This window comes from Salmo salar, chromosome ssa01 (assembly GCF_905237065.1).
Source record: "Salmo salar chromosome ssa01, Ssal_v3.1, whole genome shotgun sequence".
Lineage (NCBI taxonomy): Eukaryota > Metazoa > Chordata > Actinopteri > Salmoniformes > Salmonidae > Salmo > Salmo salar.
Genome location: NC_059442.1, coordinates 89,067,273 through 89,088,026, shown reverse-complemented (window position 1 = coordinate 89,088,026; position 20,754 = coordinate 89,067,273). Strand labels below are relative to the sequence as shown.

The following is a 20,754-nucleotide window of genomic DNA, read 5'->3' as shown; positions in this document are numbered from 1 at the left end:
TGTGTGTGTGTGTGTGTGTCATCATCCAGTGACCTGTTTGATGTGTTGCAGGCAGCACCACTTCACTCTCACTTTCATCTCTCCCTTCTTTGATCTGTCAAGTATCTTCCTTGGCTGTCTCTGTGGTGTTAGTCATATCAAGCACGTATCCCAAAGGTCTGGTTCTATGATCCTCATTCACTCATTTATGACTGACACCTAAGTTGACCTCAGGTGAGTGACAGTGCATTCGCAAAGTATTCAGACCCCTTCACAGCCTTATTCTAAAATAAGGCTGTTTTTTTTTAAGTTGTTTTCCTCAAATCTACACACAATATCACATAATGACAAAGTGGAAAAACAGGTTTGTGTAATTTTTTACATTTATTAAAAATGAAAAACAGAAATACCGTATTTATATAAGTAGTCAGACCCTTTGCAATAGACTCGAAATTGAGCTCAAGTGCATCCTGTTTCCATTGATCATCCTTGAGATGTTTCAATAACTTGGAGTCCACCTGCGGTAAATCCAATTAATTAATTGGACATGATTTGGAAAGGCACACACTTGTCTATATAAGGTCCCACAAAGCAAAAACCAAGCAATGAGGTCAAAGGAATTGTCCGTAGAGCTTCGAGACAGGATTGTGTCAAGGCACAGATCTGGGGAAGGGTCCGAAAACATTTCTGCAGCATTGAAGGTCCCCAAGAACTGTGGTCTCCATCTTTCTTAAATGGAAGAAGTTTGGAACCACCAAGACTCTTCCTTGAGCTGGCCGCCTGGCCAAACTGAGCAATGGGGGGGTGAAGGGCCTTGGTCAGGGAGGAGACCAAGAACCCGGAGGTCACTGTGACAGAGCTCCAGAGTTCCTCTGTGGAGATGTGAGAACCATCCAGAAGGACAACGACCCTAAGCACAAAGTCAAGAAAAAGCAGGAGAGGCTCCGGGACAAGTCTCTGAATGTCCTGGAGTGGGGCTACCGACCAGAAGGTTGAGGGTTCACTGACCACCACGGACGAGCTAACAGCTCTCCCTGACGATTTCAATAGACCTACATTACGAGCAGAGCCGGCTGCAGACAATGATCAGCTAAGTGGAAATACATTTTTCAACATTGAAGCTATATTTATAATAATATAAAATATATGCAACGCATTTTCCACCATCAGGTTTCTGTGCCAATGCACCACAATCAATAAAGCAAAGCATACCGATGTCTGGCACTTCAGCATAATGATTTGCATTTTCAACGATTGGATGCTGGAATGATATTTTGGACGAACGTTTGCAGGTTGGCTAAAGGAGATTTTTGAAGTAGCCTAATCAGATTAAAACATTGTGACTGGTTGTGTTTATGCCACATATAAAAAGGTAATACATTTTAAAAGTTAAATTACAAACATTTGGGCTATTGAAGCGTTATGGGTCCTAGGTGCGTGAGGAATAGCCGCTCGGATCGCTTTAAGTTTTCCTGAATACATTATTATAGGATGACGTGGGTGAATAATGATCTGCAACAGACAGTGCAGCAAAGTATCAGAAATGTAAATACAGCCATTAAATAGTACCCGCAAAACACCAGTCTCAACGTCAACAGTGAAGAGGCGACTCCGGGATGCTGGCCTTCTAGGCAGAGTTCCTCTGTCCAGTGTCTGTGTTATTTCGCCCATCTTAATCTTTTCTTTTTATTGGCCAGTCTGAGATATGGCTTTTTCTTTGCAACTCTGCCTAGAAGGCCAGCATCCCGGAGATGGCTTTTTCTTTGCAACTCTGCCTAGAAGGCCAGCATCCCGGAGTCGCCTCTTCACTGTTGACATTGAGACTGGTGTTTTGCGGGTACTATTTAATGAAGCTGCCAGTTGAGGACTTGTGAGGCCTCTGTTTCTCAAACTAGACACTCTAATGTACTTGTCCTCTTGCTCAGTTGTGCACCAGGGCCTCTCACCTCTTTCTATTCTGGTGAGAGCCACTTTGCGGTGTTCTGTGAAGGGAGTAGTACACAGCGTTGTATGAGATATTCAGTTTCTTGGCAATTTCTCGCATGGAATAGCCTTCATTTCTCAGAACAAGAATAGACTGACGAGTTTCAGAAAGTTCTTTGTTTCTGGCCATTTTGAGCCTGTAATCGAACCCACAAATGCTGATGCTCCAGATACTCAACTAGTCTAAAGAGTTTTATTGCTTCTTTAAGCATGTCCCAGTTTAGGACACCTAACAGTAGGAACTCTGAAGATTGCCCCCCATCTATCAACTCACATATGGTGTCCAGGGCACAGCTGGGAGCTGTGGGGGTCTATAACAAGCGGCAACATTGAGAGACTTGTTTCTGGAAAGATGGATTTTTAAAAGTAGAAGCTCGAATTGTTTGGGCACAGAACTGGATAGTATGACAGAATGCTGCAGGCTAACTCCGCCCCCTTTGGCAGTTCTATCTTGTCAGAAAATGTTATGGTTAGGGATGGAAATGTCAGGATTTTTGGTTGCCTTCCAAAGCCAGGATTCAGACACATCTAGGACATCCGGGTTGGCGGAGTGTGCTAAAGCAGTGAATAAAACAAACTTAGGGAGGAGGCGTCTAATGTTAACATGCATGAAACCAAGGCTTTTACAGTTACAGAAGTCAACAAATGAGAGCACCTGGGTAATGGAAGTGGTGCTGGGTTAACATATACATCACCAGAGGAACAGAGGACGAGTAGGATAAGGGTACGGCTAAAGACTATACTGGTCGTCTGGTGCGTTCGGAACAGAGAGTAAAAGGAGCAGATTTCTGGGCGAGGAAGAATAGATTCAAGGCTTAATGTACAGACACGGGTATGGTAGGATGTGAGTACAGTGGAGGTAAACCTAGTCATTGAGTGACGATAAGAGGTTGTCTCTCTAGTGGCACCATTTAAGCCAGGTGAGGTCACCGCATATGTGGGGGGGGTGGAACAAAAGGGCTAGCTAAAGCATATTGAGCAAGGCTGGAGGCTCTACAGTGAAATAAGACAAATCACGAACCAAAACAGCAATAGCAAGGCATATTGGCATTAGGGAGAGGCATGTGTAGCCGAGTGATCATAGGGTCCAGTGAGTAGTTAGGCGTGCTGGAGACACGGCAATTCAGACAGCTAGCGGGCCGGGGCTAGCAGATGGGCCTCCGGGGGACATCGCAACGGAAGAGCCTGTTGAAACCCCCTTGGACAGTTACGTCGGCAGACCAGTCGTGAGGGATCGGCAGTAAAGGGTCCAGGCCAATTGGCAAAAGAGGTATTGTAGCCCAAGAATTGGCTGATGGACCTCTTTGGCTAGCCGGGAGATGGGCCTAGCTCGAGGATAGCTCCAGGCTAACTGGTGCTTGTGTCATGACGTTGGCCTGTGGGTAAGGTTTATGACCCCCCCCATAAATACCTTTCTCCCTTCCCCTCTCTTTCTGACCCTACTGAAGGACTGCTGTCCTGAAGGACTGCTGTCCTGTTAAATATAGAGAGTCTGGGAACATCAAACAAATGGGGAAAGGAACCATATTTTGGTAATAAAACCAGTTGGAAATATGCTTTGGAACGTAATGAGTATGGATGTCAGTTCGGTTGTCATCTGAGAGATTATGACTGATGACAGGATGACATAAACTGTACCTGGGAAAGTATACACCCTCTAGTTATCAGAGTCACATGGAATTGTTATGCAATTGAAATGTTTGATATTGAAATTGTTTGTTAGGAGATTAAATGTAATTTTAGCTTCCAAATGAGAGAATTGGGTTTTCATAAGGAAAGTGCCCTGCTTGATCAGTGGCCCACCCCTGTGAAGAGACAGGGGTTATAAACGATGAAACACATCCTTCCCCATCTCCACTATATAAGCCTTTAATGAAAAGATAACCACAGGTTCGGGTATGTGAGGTCTGCAGCCTCTACGTTAGAAGGACACACGTCAAGTACAGAACTAAGCCAACCTCGGCGTGAGCTTTGGTGGCGAATGGTATGAACTTTGAGCTTATTCACTACAGAAGTGATACTTCCTAGCCGTTGAGTTAGCAGCGGCCGCTGTAGACGGGGGCTAGGAAAGGACGGATGACAGATCCAGTCTAACAGACAGACGAAGATACCACCACGTATCCAATTTACCACCAGAGACATTCTTCCGAGGACAGGAAGATCTGTTGGCCAACCCGGCCAGCATCTACGACCAATGTACCGAAGCGCAGCTCAGAGTAAATATTTATTGCATTTTCCTTTTCCAAATGGGCGGTAATTTAGAATGCATAAGATAATGTATTTACGATAGCATAGCTGCTGTTTCATTATTCCTAAGTCTTCCCGCGCTTTCATTCAAGCCCAACCCCCTTTCCTTTGTGTAACCAGCCAACAGGTATGACATCATTTGTATTCGGTGTATTTGTAATTCTGTGTGATTAGTTTAGGTATTTAGTAAATAAATAATTAAACCCAATTTTGTATTGCTGATTCAACTTGTTATCCAGGGTTCGTGAAGATAGCCAAGAATTTACAACTTTCATTATGAGACTGAAAATAAAATAAGGGTTAATATTGACTGCTATCGATGTAAAATATTACTAAGTATTTTAAGAGTTTATTCGGAAGATAACGGCTCTATAAACGTTCTTCCGTGGTGCCCCGACTTTCTAGTTAATTACATTTACATGATTAGCTTAATCAGGTAATATTAATTACAGAGAAAGGATTTTATAGGTTAGCATGTCAAATCACTTAATCCGGCATAGCCAAAGACACGACACTTGCTTCGGGACTGAGACGTTAGCCAGGATTAGCCACTCGGATAGCAGCTAGCTAGCTGCGATAAACCGGTGTAAAAGGTTTAGAGCTTGCGGTAGGAATCCGGAGATGTGGTAGAGAAAAAGCAGTCCGATATGCTCTGGGTTGATATCGCGCTGTGCAGACTGGCAGGAATTGACCGGGCTGAGGCTGGCTGATGTCCGAGTTAACGGTGATGACCGCTAGCAGGGGCTAACTGACTATTAGCTAGTTAGCGGTCTAGCTTCTTATTGGGATTCCGGTTCTAAAGTATAAAAAAAACAGCAGATCCATACCACATTGGGTGAGGCAGGTTGCAGGAGAGTATGTTCAGTCCATAGATATATTTGTAATCTCGATTTCTATATGAAGAAAACGATATATACACTGGACGGGACAAGACAAAACAGATGTCCGACTGCTACGCCATCTTGGAAATAAGCACTGCAAGCTTGCCACACCTGTATTTGGGGAGTTTCTCCCATTCTTCTTTGCAGATCCTCTCAAGCTCTGTCAGCTTGGATGGGGAGTGTCGCTGCACAGCTATTTTCAGGTCTCTCCAGAGACGTTCAATTGGATTCAAGTCCGGGCTGGAGCAGGTTTGCATCAAGGATCTCTCTGTACTTTGCACCGGTCATCTTCCCCTCGATCCTGTCTCCCAGTCCTTGCCGCTGAAAAACATTCCCACAGCATGATGCTGCCATCACCATGCTTCACCGTAGGGATGGTGCCAGGTTTCCTCCAGACGTGACACTTGGCATTCAGGCCAAAGAGTTCAATCTTGGTTTCATCAGAGCTCTATCATAAAGGCCTGATTGGTGGAGTGCTGCAGAGATGGGAGAACCTTCCAGAAGGACAACCATCTCCACAAAGGACCTCTAAAGCTCTGTCAGAGTGACCATCGGGTTCTTGGTCACCTCCCTGACCAAGGCCCTTCTCCCCACGATTACTCAGTTTGGCCGGGGTTGGCCAGCTCTAGGAAGTCTTGGTGATTCCAAACTTCCATTTAAGAATGATGGCAGTCACTGTGTTCTTGGGGACCTTCAATGCTGCAGAAATCCCCAGATCTGTGCCTCGACACAATCCTGTCTCGGGGCGCTACAGACAATTCCTTCAACCTCATGGCTTGGTTTTTGCTCTGACATGCACTGTCAATTGTGGGACCTTATATAGACAGGTGTGTGCCTTTCCCAATCATGTCCAATCAACTGAATTTACCACAGGTGGACTCTAATGAAGTTGTAGAAACATCTCAAGGATGATCAATGGAAACAGGATGCACCTGAGCTCAATTTCAAGCCTCATTGCAAAGGGTCTGACTACTTATAATACATTTGTGAAAGTCTAAACCTGTTTTCGCCTTGTCTTTATGGGGTATTGCGTGTAGATTGGCGAGGGGGAAAAAAAGTAATTTAATACATTTTAGAATAAGGCTGTAACGTAACAAAGTGTTGAAAAAGTCAAAGGGTCTGAATATGGCATCGTGTTGTGGCAAAATCACACATTTTAGAGTGGTATTTTATTGTCCCCAATACAAACTACACCTGTGTAATGATTGTGCTATGCCACACCTGTCAGGTGGATGGATTATCTTGTCAAAAGAGAAATGCTCATTAACAGGGATGTAAACAAATGTGTGCACAAAATGAGAGAAATAAGCTTTTTTTGTGCATATGGAAAATGTCTGGGACCTTTTATTTCAGCTCATGAAACATGGGACCAACACTTGACCTGTTGCATTTACATTTTTTCTTCAGCGTAGTAAAACCCTGCAAAAGGGCAAATGTAAACCGGTACTTCACTCCCCTGTGCCCAATAAATAAACACAACCTTCCCCAAAGCAAAAAATATATATAATTTGACCCCACAGTACATTTGAAACTGTCGCTTACTAATAGGCTTGACGATGAATGAACTAATTGAACCAGGTGTGCCAGTTTAGGGTCAAATGAAAATGTGAAATGGGGGGGCAAGGAGAGGGTTGGAAAACCCTGGTCTAGAGACAACACAAAAACCTCGAGTTCAGTTCACTAATTAGAGAGTAGGCACTACAGTTGTTAACTGCGATACATTGGTTTTCGTTTGTGAGAAACTAGTTAGCATCACACACTAGCCTAAACTGCGCTAGATCTGCACAATCGGCTGCCTAGGCTACAGAGACAGTGTCACCAGGTCTGCGGTTATCTGGCAGGCAAGATAGCTGACAAACCGATTAAACGGGGGTGATAAAATATGACAGACAAATGTCATCTTGTAATTTAAATCAGTTAAATAGTCTAGTATTGCTGTATTCTGCACATAACATGACCGCATCAACAACAATTGCACACATTAACGTTACTCAGCTAGCCATGCTGCTAGTTCTGATAGCACGTTAAAAACAAGACTGCCCTGCGCAGTTCAAAGACCTTACCCAAATCCTTCTCCTTGCCGTAGGATGAAGTTTATCATTCGGTTTAAGGACACATTGATGTTGAGGAGAATGTCTTCTGTCTTTTTAAGGAGATCGAAGTTTTCATTCGCTGAATAAAATGGCTCCTGCTGATATGTTCCGATGAAGTTGGTGACGTAATAGGACTAGTCAAGCAGAAGCGTTGCCTCACTTGCATTCAAGAACACACAGAGGGCGCTCTTGAGTCTTCCATTTAGACTGCAAAACATTCTACACTCCAAATAAATGTATAAAGAAATGATCAGTGCTATCCGGTGTCCTTGGGACGTCCCTACCATTTAATATTTAAACTTTAATGGGGTAGACACGTCCCAAAGATCCCGGATAGCACGGAACATAAATAATTGTCTCTTTGAATCTATAAATAGCTCCGAGAATACAAAGAATTCAAAACCATTAAGCACTTTCTGACAAAAATGTTTTGGAAGAGATAAGACCAAACGATGAGGCCTCATCTAGAGCCGTTGTTCAACACTCAAATCGTTCAATAAAGCTCTAGTCTAGTTGACAAACAGTTTAAAACTTGTTTATATATATATATATATATATATATATATATATATATATTTTGTTACCAACATTATCAGACCATTCATCATCATAAAACCTAGTATTTGAACACTGCATTGTTAACAAAGCGCTTGTAAGTACACATTTTCATTGACTGTTTCACACCTGTTGTATCCTGTACACACAACAAATAAACTTTGAAAAAATGTCCTGCTCACTGACTTCCCTGTGTCAGCAGTTTTTCACTGCAGTACAGCAAGTACCAAATCCAACAGCAGCACTACAGTACGAAGCCTTTGGTACCTAAAAATAATTCAGCTCATGTAAGCAAAACATACATTTACATATTCAAAGATTTACAAAGTCAAAGTTGGATTGCAAAATTAGTACATTCAGAAACACGTACAATGACAGAATATAATTGAGTTCAGTCCACACACACAAGGCACATTCCATTTTACATTTACATTTACGTCATTTAGCAGACGCTCTTATCCAGAGCGACTTACAAATTAGTGCATTCACCTTATGATATCCAGTGGAACAACCACTTTACAATAGTACATCTATATCTTTTTTTTGGTATGGAAACTATAGGATGATCATAATGTAATGCAGCATGTCTGACCTGATGTGTTCAAAGGCTTGTTTCTCTTTAGCAAGACCAGTCAAGTACCTCTGTTCCTCTGTGGACCCACCATAAATCAGGAAGTACACCCTGACAGAGGAGAAGGAAATGCTTCATGAGAGACTTCATCTGAAAACCAAATATGTAATCGACAAGATCATGTAAAATGAATATTACTATTATCTCACTCTCCAAGGACAGTTCTTCCAACTTCTTACCAGAGTTACTTCCACAGTTTTCTGGCTGGAGCAGAGTAACTCGAGGAGGCTGAGGAAGGTGACACAGTCATAGTGGGTGAGGTACAGCAGCAGAGTACGTACGTTGGATCATCAGGTCCTGGACCAGAGACTTGGTTTTGGCTCCCAGCAGGTGCCACACAAGGTCCAGGTAGTGACGGGTGGTCTGGGGGTCAAACAGGTACAACAAACAGGAATATGAGAGAAAGTCTGTAAGTGGTCAATAGAGTACAGTGGATACCTTGATGTAAAGTGTGGAGATCACTGGAGACAAGCAGCTTGCAGTCGTATTTTTATATCACTAAGGCTAATCTAAAGAACACTACATTTACAATCACATTGAATAGTGTTATGTATGCAATGGCTATTGCTGAACTGCGTGAAGTTCTAGTTATTTTTCTCCAGTGGGTATTGATGCCTAATTCCTAAGTAACTAACAAGTCTGACTTTTTTGAAGGTATTCCCAAGGCTGTTCTCCAGGGAGAGCTTCTCTGTCACCATTGTGGGGTTGTAGCACTTCAGCTCCTTCAGACAGGCGTTCATGATGTCCAGAGCTCTGGATGGCCCTCACAGCCAGGGTCAGACACACATCCACTACCTCTGGCTTGTGTCTGTTTTGGACAGAGTTCACTGATGCCTGGAACCAGAGAGAATGAGTGGAAAGAAAGAAAGAAAGAAAGAAAGAAAGAAAGAAAGAAAGAAAGAAAGAAAGAAAGAAAGAAAGAAAGAAAGAAAGAAAGAAAGAAAGAAAGAAAGAGAGAGAAAGAGAGAGAGAGAGAGAGAGAGAGCGAGAGAGAGAGAGAGAGAGAGAGAGAGAGAGAGAGAGAAAGAGAGAGAGATACAACTATTAATCTGTGAAAGACTTGATGAAACCTGTCTTATTTTTCTGTCTGAACAGTCTCAAGATGAAGGCCTCCTGGCTACGCTCAATTACCTTATGGGCCTGTGCTTGCACAGAGAGAGAAAGGATAGTGCTCACACAGAGAGAGAAAGGAGAGTGTTTATACAGAGAGAGAAAGGAAAGTGCTTACAGAGAGAGAGAAAGGAGAGTGCTTACACGGAGAGAGAAAGGAGAGTGCTCACACGGAGAGAGAAAGGAAAGTGCTTACACAGAGAGAGAAAGGAGAGTGCTTACACAGAGAGAAAGGATAGTGCTCACACAGAGAGAAAGGATAGTGCTCACACAGAGAGAAAGGATAGTGCTCACACAGAGAGAGAAAGGATAGTGCTCACACAGAGAGAAAGGATAGTGCTCACACAGAGAGAGAAAGGATAGTGCTCACACAGAGAGAGAAAGGAGAGTGCTTTTTAAATGTTGATTCATTTCACCTTTATTTAACCAGGTAGACCAGTTGAGAACAAGTTCTCATTTACAACTGCGACCTGGCCAAGATAAATCAAAGCAGTGCGACACAAACAACAACACAGAGTTATGCATAGAATAAACAAACGTACAGTCAATAACAGAAAAAAAATCTATATACAGTGTGTGCAAATGAGGTAAGATTTGGGAGGTAGCGCAATAAATAGGCCGTAGAGGAAGAATAATTACAATATATCAATTAAACATTGGAGTGATAGATGTGCAGAAGATGAATGTGCAAGTAGAGATACTGGGGTGCAAAGGAGCAAAATAATAAATAACAATATGGGGATGAGGTAGTTGGATGGGCTATTTACAGATGGGCTATGTACAGGTGCAATGATCTGTGAGCTGCTCTGACAGCTGATGTTTAAAGTTAGTGAGGGAGATATAAGTCTCCAGCTTCAGTGATTTTTGCAATTCGTTCCAGTCATTGGCAGCAGAGAACTGAAAGGAAAGGCAGCCAAAGTAGAAATAGGCTTTGGGGGATGACCAGTGAAATATACCTGCTGGAGCGCGTGCTACGGGTGGGTGGGTGCTGCTATGGTGACCAGTGAGCTGAGATAAGGTGGGGCTTTACCTAGCAAAGACTTATAAATGACCTGGAGCCAGTGGGTTTGGCGACGAATATGAAGTGAGGGCCAGCCAACGAGAGCATACAGGTCGCAGTGGTGGGTAGTATATGGGGCTTTGGTGACAAAACGGATGGCACTGTGATAGACTGCATCCAATTTGCTGAGTAGAGTGTTGGAGGCTATTTTGTAAATGACATCGCCGAAGCCAAGGATTGGTAGGATGGTCAGTTTTACGAGGGTATGTTTGGCAGCATGAGTGAAGGATGCTTTGTTGCGAAATAAGAAGCCGATTCTAGATTTAATTTTGGATTGGAGATGCTTAGTGTGAGTCTGGACGGAGAGTTTACAGTCTAACCAGACACCTAGGTATTTGTAATTGTCCACATATCCTAAGTCAGAACCATCCAGAGTAGTGATGCTGGACAGGCAGGCAGGTGCAGGCAGCAATCGGTTGAAGAGCATGCATTTAGTTTTACTTGCATTTAAGAGCAGTTGGAGGCCACGGAAGGAGAGTTGTATGGCATTGAAGCTCGTCTGGAGTTTAGTTAACACAGTGTCCAAAGAAGGGCCAGAAGTATACAGAATGGTGTCGTCTGCGTAGAGGTGGATCAGAGAATCACCAGCAGCAAGAGCTACATCATTGATGTATACAGAGAAAAGAGTCGGCCCGAGGATTGAACCCTGTGGTACCCCCATAGAGACTGCCAGAGGTTCTGGACAACAGGCCCTCCGATTTGACACACTGAACTCTGTCTGAGAAGTAGTTGGTGAACCAGGCGAGGCAATCATTTGAGAAACCAAGGCTGTTGAGTCTGCCGATAAGAATACGGTGATTGACAGAGACGAAAGCCTTGGCCAGGTCAGTGAATACGGCTGCACAGTATTGTCTTTTATCGATGGTGGTTGTGACATCGTTTAGGACCTTGAGTGTGGCTGAGGTGCACCCATGACCAGCTAAGAAACCAGATTGCATAGCAGAGAAGGTACAGTGGGATTCGAAATGGTCGGTGATCTGTTTGTTAACTTGGCTTTCAAAGACCTTAGAAAGGCAGGGTAGGATAGATATAGATCTGTAGCAGTTTGGGTCTAGAGTGTCGCCCCTTTGAAGAGGTGGATGACCGCGGCAGCTTTCAAATCTTTGTGAATCTCAGATGGTACAAAAGAGAGGTTGAACAGGCTGGTAATAGGGGTTGCAACCATCGCGGCGGATAATTTTAGAAAGAGAGGGTCCAGATTGTCTAGCCCACCTGATTTTTAGGGGTCCAGATTTTGCAACTCTTTCAGAACATCAGCTATCTGGATTTGGGGGGTGGGGGTGGGGGGGGTTGGGGGGGGGGTGCAGGCGCTATTCGATGCTAATGCAGAACACCACCAGATGTGGGCTATATCTGTTCCTGGTTCAACATTTTCTGAATGGGGCATGCTTATTTAAGATGGGGAGGAAAGGACTTTTAAATAATAACCAGATATCCTCTACTGACGGAATGAGGTCAATATCCTTCCAGGATACCCGGGCCAGGTCGATTAGAAAGGCCTGCTCGCTGAAGTGTTTTAGGGAGCGTTTGACAGTGATGAGGGGTGGTCGTTTGACCGCAGACCCATTACGGTCGCAGGCAATGAGGCAGTGATCGCTGAGATCCTGGTTGAAGACAGCAGAGGTGTATTTAGAGGGCAGGTTGGTCATTATGATATCTATGAGAGTGCTTACACAGAGAGATAAAGGAGAGTGCTCATACAGACAGAGAAAGGATAGTGCTTACACAGAGAAAGGATAGTGCTTACACAGAGACAGAAAGGAGAGTGCTTACATAGAGAGAGAAAGGATAGTGCTTACACAGAGAGATAAAGGAGAGTGCTTACATAAGAGAGAAAGGATAGTGCTTACACAGAGACAGAAAGGAGAGTGCTTACACAAAGAGAGAAAGGATAGTGCTTACACAGAGACAGAAAGGAGAGTGCTTACACAGTGAGAGAAAGGAGAGTGCTCACACAGAGAGAGAAAGGAGAGTGTTTATTTGAGAAGCTACAGCTTAGGGCATTGTTTTCAAACATCCCTGTCTTATTCGTATCCAGGAGCGATTGGTACCATGATCCGCAGTAATATAACATTACTGGTATGTGAAAACGATGTAGTTTAGCTTAGACTTAGCCCAAAATGTACTCTTAAGGAGCCTACCGTTACTCTTTAAGGTCCAAGGCCCTTACTTGTTATTTCCAGATATACTTGCTCTGGCAGCCAAAACCGCCAAATACTGACTCTTATCTCAGGACTTATGCATGCACACAGGACTCTACACACTCACAGGACTATACACACTCACAAGACTCTACACACTCACAAGACTCTACACACTCACAAGACACTCACAAGACTCTACACACTCACAAGACTACACACTCACAAGACTCTACACACTCACGCACACTGATACTCCAACACACACATTTATACTGACTACACACACGCACACACATACAATCTACATTTACGCTGCTGCTAATCTGTTTATCATATACCCTGATGTCTAGTCACCTTACCCCTATACATATCTACCTCCATCACCCCAGTATCCCTGCACATTGTAAATATGGTATTGGATCTGACCCTGTATATCGCTTCTTACTTTCTCATGTTCTTATTTCTTTAAAAGATTGATTGTGTGTTTTTGTTCTACCTTATATTATTTTTGGTACTACATTGTTATTGATTATTGCATTGATGGGTTTAGAGCTTGCAAGAAAGGCATTTCACTGTGCATGTGACATTAAAATCTGAAACTATACTCCATCTAAACCTGACTCGATTCTCAATTGCAATACAGTTCTAGAAATATAAAGCCTTTCACTTTCATATCACATCAAAATAATTTCACAAATACAAAATATACACTGAAGACCATTGAACCGGCTTCATCACAGTTTCAGCCAACAACAGGATTTTAGAGTGACAAAATGTTTCTGGAGGCCATCTTCCATTACACACAGGTGTTTGGAGCATGTTAGATAGCTAATTAGAACAGGTTGTCTCTCTGTCTTCCATCTACCTTCTGTAAACACGCACTGTAACACGGAAATATCGCCGTGTGGGTATACGAACCCTATAAAAATGTGTATTAATTTAACATTTTGTTTTTTGAAAATAATTTCTCGCCGATATGAAAGAGAAGGTCCTCCTGCTTCCAAAACCGTACCGCAAGCGATGTGTGTTAATATAAAGCCTGAGCGTCGGGGCTCTTAACAAAACTTCCCCATACAGAAGCCGCCTTCTTCCAATGACTCTTATGTGGAATGTAATGGAACTGAGAGTCATGATGAAGGGCGAGGCTATACACTGACCCAAAATGAAGTGTGCAGGCATCCTGTCAGTGAGGAAGTCCACCACTAGCATACGTCTGGTGACGAACAGGACCCCTCCCTGTGTGTACACTTTGTAGCGCTCTGTGCTCTGGACATCACTGGTCACTGGCTGGGGCAGGTGGCTCACTCCCTCAGCTCGCAGCTCCTCTGTGAAGTACTCCTATAGGAGAGGAAATTGGAGCACACATAGGAACATGGGTTATTGGTTACTGTTACAAACGTTATACATAGAAAGACATGTACAAACTTTAAAGTTTGATTAAAAAAGGTCTGCAACGAAGGGGGTCCATCATACCTGAACCCCTGAATCCATTGTGTTTGATGTGTTTGATACTATTCCAGTGATTCTGCTCCAGCCATTACCATGAGCCGTCCTCACCAATTAAGGTACCACCAACCTCCAGAACATAGCCCAGGACCTACAGTAGCCCAAAACATAGCCCAGCTGGGTACAATTTAGCAGTACAACATACACACACACACGTTGTGCTGCTAAAGTGTACCCAGCTGGGCTATGTCCTGGGCTATGTCCTGCCAAGCCACATTTTTCCATAATCAGTGAAGAGGCAGTGTGTAATCTTTGCTTAGAATAGAACATGGCTTGTGATTGGCACTGGAGGAGGGGGGTGTCTGTCTGCTTTTGACAGCACAGACACACACATACAGCTCCCACTCCTCCAACCCTGGCACTCCTCGTCAGATGGAGAAGATGTTGACATGACTCCCCTCAGTAGCTATTTAACACTGTGACCCGCATTTACATGTTTTAATGTTTACATTCGTAGCGGTATTCACATTTTGGTGCATTTCCAATCCAGAGCCACGCATACCGTGAGACTTACAAAGAAGGATTTATCTGCAGAATAATCTGCTTGTTTCGCCATCCCCATCAAAACATGGGAAAATAGCTGTGAAGCACTTCCACTAAACACAACACAGAAAGATAGTTCCCTTCTCTTGCTGTTATTAAAGTGAAATGGAGCTTGAGGGAGGCCATCCCTGGGAGTACAGAGGACACAGAAGGGTTTCCACCCAAAAACAGGACGATGAATTAATGATGTTGAGGAGTTATCATGCAGCATCACTTTATTGCCCATTGTGAAATGAAGATGTATCTTCTGCTGTCTTATGTTAGGCTATTCTTAATTCCCACAAGATAGACTGGACGCAGCACAGGGTCAGCCACAGAGTAGCCAACACTTCTGTCCGATAGCCTGGAGATGCAGCCTGGCTAGCCACAGAGTAGCCAACACTTCTGTCCGATAGCCTGGAGATGCAGCCTGGCTAGCCACAGAGTAGCCAACACTTCTGTCCGATAGCCTGGAGATGCAGCCTGGCTAGTCACAGAGTAGCCAACACTTCTGTCCAATAGCCTGGGGACACAGCCTGGTTAGCCACAGAATAGCCAAAACTTCTGTCCAATAGCCTGGGGACACAGCACAGGGTCAGCCACAGAGTAGCCCACACTTCTGTCCAATAGCCTGGGGACACAGCACAGGGTCAGCCACAGAGTAGCCCACACTTCTGTCCAATAGCCTGGGGACACAGCACAGGGTCAGCCACAGAGTAGCCCACACTTCTGTCCAATAGCCTGGGGACACAGCACAGGGTCAGCCACAGAGTAGCCCACACTTCTGTCCAATAGCCTGGGGACACAGCACAGGGTCAGCCACAGAGTAGCCCACACTTCTGTCCAATAGCCTGGGGACGCAGCCTGGTTACCCACAGAGCCGAAACGTAGGTAGGTTGTGAGGCTTTAACCGTGCTTGTGGAAAACCACAATGAAAGACAGGCATCAATGTTTCAATAGGTTCATCTCCAAAACTATCTGCTGAGTGGCTGCACCCTAAAAGTCTGTTACATCACTGTTGTTGTCTGTTACATTTTCTAGTTATTTTTACCTTTATTTAACTAGGCAAGTCAGTTAAGAACCAATTGTTATTTAAAATGACAGCCTAGGAACAGTGGGTTAACCACCTTGTTCAGGGGCAGAACAACAGATTTTTCCCTTGCCAGCTCAGTGATTTGATCTAGCAACCTTTTGCTACAAGCCCAATGCTCTAACCACTAGGCTACCTGCCACCCCAGGTAACATCAGTGTCATTGTCTGTTACATCACCGTCATTGTCTGTTACATCACTCTTCTAGCAGGATATCCTTCTCCAGCATGACATCACTGAACTTCAGTCAACTCACTCCCTGAGTTAATTAAATTATTAATGCAAAAAAAGACACTTGTTTTATTTCAGCAGACTGGAATCTAAACTGAATATTGCTCCATTTCACCATTATTCAGAGTGGATTCCAGGCTATACAAAAAAATACATTTTATTGTCACATACACCAGATAAGTGCAGGGAAATGTGTTGTTTTACAGGGTCAGTCATGGTAGTACGGCACCCCTGGAGCAAATGAGGGCTAAGTGCCTTGCTCAAGGACACATCGACAGATTATTCACCTTGTTGGTTCAGGTATTGGAACCAGCAACCTTTCAGCTTTGGCCCAATGCTCTAATCGCTAGGCTACTTGCAGCAGGCAATATAAGCAATGTGTATAGAATGTATAGAAATCATAAGTAAATGAAGTCATGCCCTGTTCCAGAATGGCCTTTAGAGAGCACTACAGCACTGTCTCACTGCTACTCAACATAGTTCTCTATTATACTGCTCTGTTCCACGGTGTACTGTAGAACTCATCTGATGTTCACAGTCTGAACCTCTCTAAAAGAAGGAAAGACTAGGGTAAACTAGTCAGCTGATCGTATCTGGGTTTCCTTCCTGTTACATGAAGTGGGATAAAATGATCCATTAACATGCTATTTATGACCATATAGGTCCCCGGGTCACATGGAGGGGCCACATGTTGAAATGCATGCATCGCATCCATTTTCCACTCATCTTTTTCTCCCTATAAGATGAGTAAAACAATGACCATTCGTCAGCTTGTACCTTGCAGTTTCCTGACATCATTAAGGATTGTGTGAACAGCTTGAAATGTAAGGCAGGCTGGAGGAGGAAGTAAGAGGACCCTGGTGTATAAGAGTGACAGAGGACAGATGTGCAGGGCTTGAATTGTAGCAGAGCATTGTTAAATGAAGGAACCAAAATATACTGGGCTAATTAGAGTAAATGTTTTATGTAGAGAGAAGGAGTTAGAGAGAAGAAGAGAGCTCAAAAAGAAAATAGGACAGAAGATGTAGAATTTTCAAGCAGCCCACTTTTTCAGGGCAAAGGGATATACCATATCAAGCACAGTGCCTCTACCTTTCTGGTCCAACCATGGTTGCCTACAAACCAAAAATGAGTCCCCTTTTAATTCATTCATTGAGCGTATTGTTTTCTCTGTACACTAAAATATAGATGAAGAGAAAAGCATATTGGCAGAGAGTTAGGTTGCTCAAACAAGTCAGGCAGCCTGAGAGTAGCTGCAGGGAAGCAACGATACACTCACAGTTAATTGCTTTGTTTACGTAACCAGGAGCTGATTATCAAAAAACCAGAGACCTACTTTTCAAGGGATCCAATTTGCATATCTCCCTGTGACAAACTAAAATAAAACGTCTTAAGAAAAGAAGCAACCTCATGGTCAAGACAAATGCATTAAAACCAGAGAGAGAGAAACAAAATGTATAGCTTTTATAAGAGGCATGAACAAGATTCTCTCCCTGTCACATTCAGTTTAGCAAATCAGTGTGACAGTGAATGGCAATAAAAGGAGAAGGAAATATGGTGTTTGGAGGCATAGCATAGAGGAGAGAAAGAAAAATGGATAGAAAAAAGACAAATATACAAATAGTGAGTGTTGAAATACTGCAGTGACGGGACTTGTCAGAAAGTATATTGGATTAATAATTCAGTTAAGGGTTGCCAGCTAGGAGACAGAGAGACACACAGAGAGGAGGAGAGAGACAAACATACATACATACATACATACATACAGACAGACAGACAGACAGACAGACAGACAGACAGACAGACAGACAGACAGACAGACAGACAGACAGACAGACAGACAGACAGACAGACAGACAGACAGACAGACAGACAGACAGACAGACAGACAGACAGACAGACAGACAGACAGACAGACAGACAGGGGGATGGAAGGAGAGACAAACAGACAGACAGGGGGATGGAAGGAGAGACAAACAGACAGACAGGGGGATGGAAGGAGAGACAAACAGACAGACAGATGGAGAGATAGACAGACGGAGAGACAGACAGAAAGACAAAGAGATGGAGACAGACAGACAGACAAAGAGATGGAGAGACAGACAGATGAAAAGAGAGATGGCGGGAGACAGACAGACAGACAGACAGACAGACAGACAGACAGACAGACAGACAGACAGACAGACAGACAGACAGACAGACAGACAGACAGACAGACAGACAGACAGACAGACAGACAGACAGACAGACAGACAAAGAGATGGAGAGAGACAGATGGAGAGAGAGATGGAGAGAGACAGATGGAGGGAGATAGACAGACAAAGAGATGGAGAGAGACAGATGGAGAGTGAGATGGAGAGACAGACAGATGGATAGAGAGAGAGAGACTGAGTGGGAATTTTTGGAGACAGGGGAGCCACTTTCCACACTACACTTCATTACAATGAGGGAGAGTGTGTGGTGGGGAGGCAAGACGCTCAGGGAGAGTATCAGGGAACATTTACATATTTCCACAGTCACTCTCCTCTCGCAAGGAACCAACCAGCTCTGGGAAAATGTTGAATGTGATACTTAAGTTTCAACTTGGGTCCCAATGGGCCCCAAGTGGACCCATTTTCTAACAAAGCTATCTTTTGAGAATCAAGCCCAATCATGTAGGACAGGACGGAGAAGGTAGAGAACGATGGCCCTGCCGCCCCCTCCCTCTCATCTCGTCTCTCATCTTCTCCTCTCCCAGGCATCCTCATCCTCAATTCTGCCCCCTCATCTTTGGTTTTAATACCCATCCAACAAGATTCTAAAGGAGACCATGAAGGGTTAGAAAAATCCTCTGACGGAACTCAGAATGAATCTCCAGAATGATGGAATCGTTCCACTGCTCTGAGTCGGAATACAGAACAGACTGATCACGGTTATGACCCAACAGGGAAGCTCCAGCTAATATCTGCTGTATATTTTTGAGTAACATATAAACCCACAACACTACATGTGTCAAGCGGCTGATACACGGGGAGTCAAAGGCTAAAGAGGATTTAAAACATTAGCATTCCTGGGTAATTCCACTTAATCCAAACACTAACATTACAGTATGGAGGTAAATCTAATTGAAGAGGGGATGAGAAAGCTAAGGCAGATATATCCAATGTGGGAAAAGATAGTGTGATTAATTAGCATTGTTGAGGGGGTTGTTTCATGAAACAGTGAGAGGGATTTCATTCTAAATATGCGTTGTATGTTCTTATTGAACGATTAACCTTATCTGTGGACCGGCATTAAAGAAGCATATTTGATTGGATTTCTGTTTTTGTAATCGTGCTTGTATTTTTACTAGTTCAATTAATAACATAGAGAGATGAATTGTTAGTGTCAACATGCTAAGCACATGTAATGATGTAAAAACACAGAGGGGGATGAGGGAGCATTAATGAGAGATCACCGTGAAGCAGGACATAGCATACCAGCAAACTTGGAAAAAATGCTTGCTTGTTACAGGCTGTCATCCATGCTAGATCAAACAATGATAGGGTGATACACAAATATAGGCCGGATAACAAGTTACATTTTGATTTTCAAGGTAATTTTCAAGGGGTTAAATGTCAAATTGGTGAATATGAGCATAATGGAAATGATAATGGATTTAGGTCGAAAAACCTGACATTCTCAACACAAACGGAATGGATTATCAAACAACCACAGACTATGGAATGGATGCATTAATAGTTACTTTTTGTGAAATTATTATGCTTTAAGACATTGAAATTTACAAAAAATATGACAATTCTGATGTTTTCAGCTAGATTTGTGGTCTGTAGCATCACGAAGGACCCTTCTCTGATGATGTAGACCCTTTGAAAAAAATTGGGAGACCCCACTAAACCAGGAGAACTTTACCTTTTAAGAATATGACTTTCTGTGCAAGAGATACAGTATTGGGTTTCAAATGTACAAGCAGCGATTCTGACCAAATTTACTGAACAGACTATTTTATTATACATACACACGCATAGAATATGGAATAAACATATTTATAGTTACTTTGTAATGAGTATGCTTTAAAACCTCTCTGGGACATGTGGGACGCTAGCGTCCCACCCGCGGTACACACTATCAAAGCCAGTGAAATAGCAGGGCGGCAAATTCAAAACAACAAAAATCTCATAATTCAAATTTCTCAAACACACAAGTATTATACACCATTTTAAAGATAAGATGCTCCTTAATCCAACCACAGTGTCCGATTTCAAAAAGGCTTTACGGCGAAAGCATAACATTAGATTATGTTAGGACAGCGCCTAAACATGAAAAACCACACAGCCATTTTCCAAGCAAGGAGAGGCGTCACAAAAACCAGAAATACAGCTAAAATTAATCACTAACCTTTGATGATCTTCATCAGATGACACTCCCAGGACTCAATGTTACAAAATACATGTATGTTTTGTTCGATAACGTTCATATTTATATCCATAAACCCCATTTTACATTGGCGCGTGATGTTCAGAAAATGTATTTCCACCAAAACCCTCCGGTGAATGAGCACATGAATTTACAAAAATACTCATTATAAACGTTGGTAAAATTTACAACAGTTATTGAAGGAATTATAGATACACTTCTCCTTAATGCAACCGCTGTGTCAGATTTTAAAATAGCTTTACGGCGAAAGCACATTTTTCAATATTCTGAGTACAGAGCTCAGCCATCAAAGCAAGCTATACAGTT

The 20,754-nt window shown here is 43.2% G+C and overlaps 2 protein-coding genes across 2 annotated transcripts in view; both read right to left on the bottom strand.

The window, feature by feature from the left end:
- The window catches only part of LOC106609573 (myocardin-related transcription factor B), a 56,019-nt gene extending 48,691 nt beyond the window's left edge, over positions 1-7,328 (bottom strand). The window contains exon 1 of the mRNA XM_014208526.2: positions 7,154-7,328. The gene's annotated coding sequence lies outside the window, so the exon portion shown is untranslated. The remainder of the gene's footprint in view (positions 1-7,153) is intronic.
- Positions 7,329-9,019: 1,691 nt separating this feature from the next.
- Positions 9,020-14,280, bottom strand: LOC123726770 (DNA repair endonuclease XPF). Its single transcript, XM_045694759.1, has 3 exons — positions 14,157-14,280; positions 13,841-14,021; positions 9,020-9,203 (listed from the first exon to the last, which is right to left on the bottom strand). Exons 1-3 carry the CDS (start codon positions 14,172-14,174, stop codon positions 9,106-9,108), a joined length of 297 nt encoding a protein of 98 aa, XP_045550715.1. The 5' UTR covers positions 14,175-14,280; the 3' UTR covers positions 9,020-9,105.
- Between the last annotated feature and the right edge of the window lie 6,474 nt (positions 14,281-20,754).

What these genes read in the sequence shown, in the direction of transcription:
- LOC123726770 (XM_045694759.1), bottom strand. An exon ending in GCCTGCACACTTCATTTTGG is followed by an intron (nt 9,204 to 13,840) that starts GTCAGTGTATAG and finishes CTCTGGTTCCAG; the next exon opens with GCATCAGTGAACTCTGTCCA.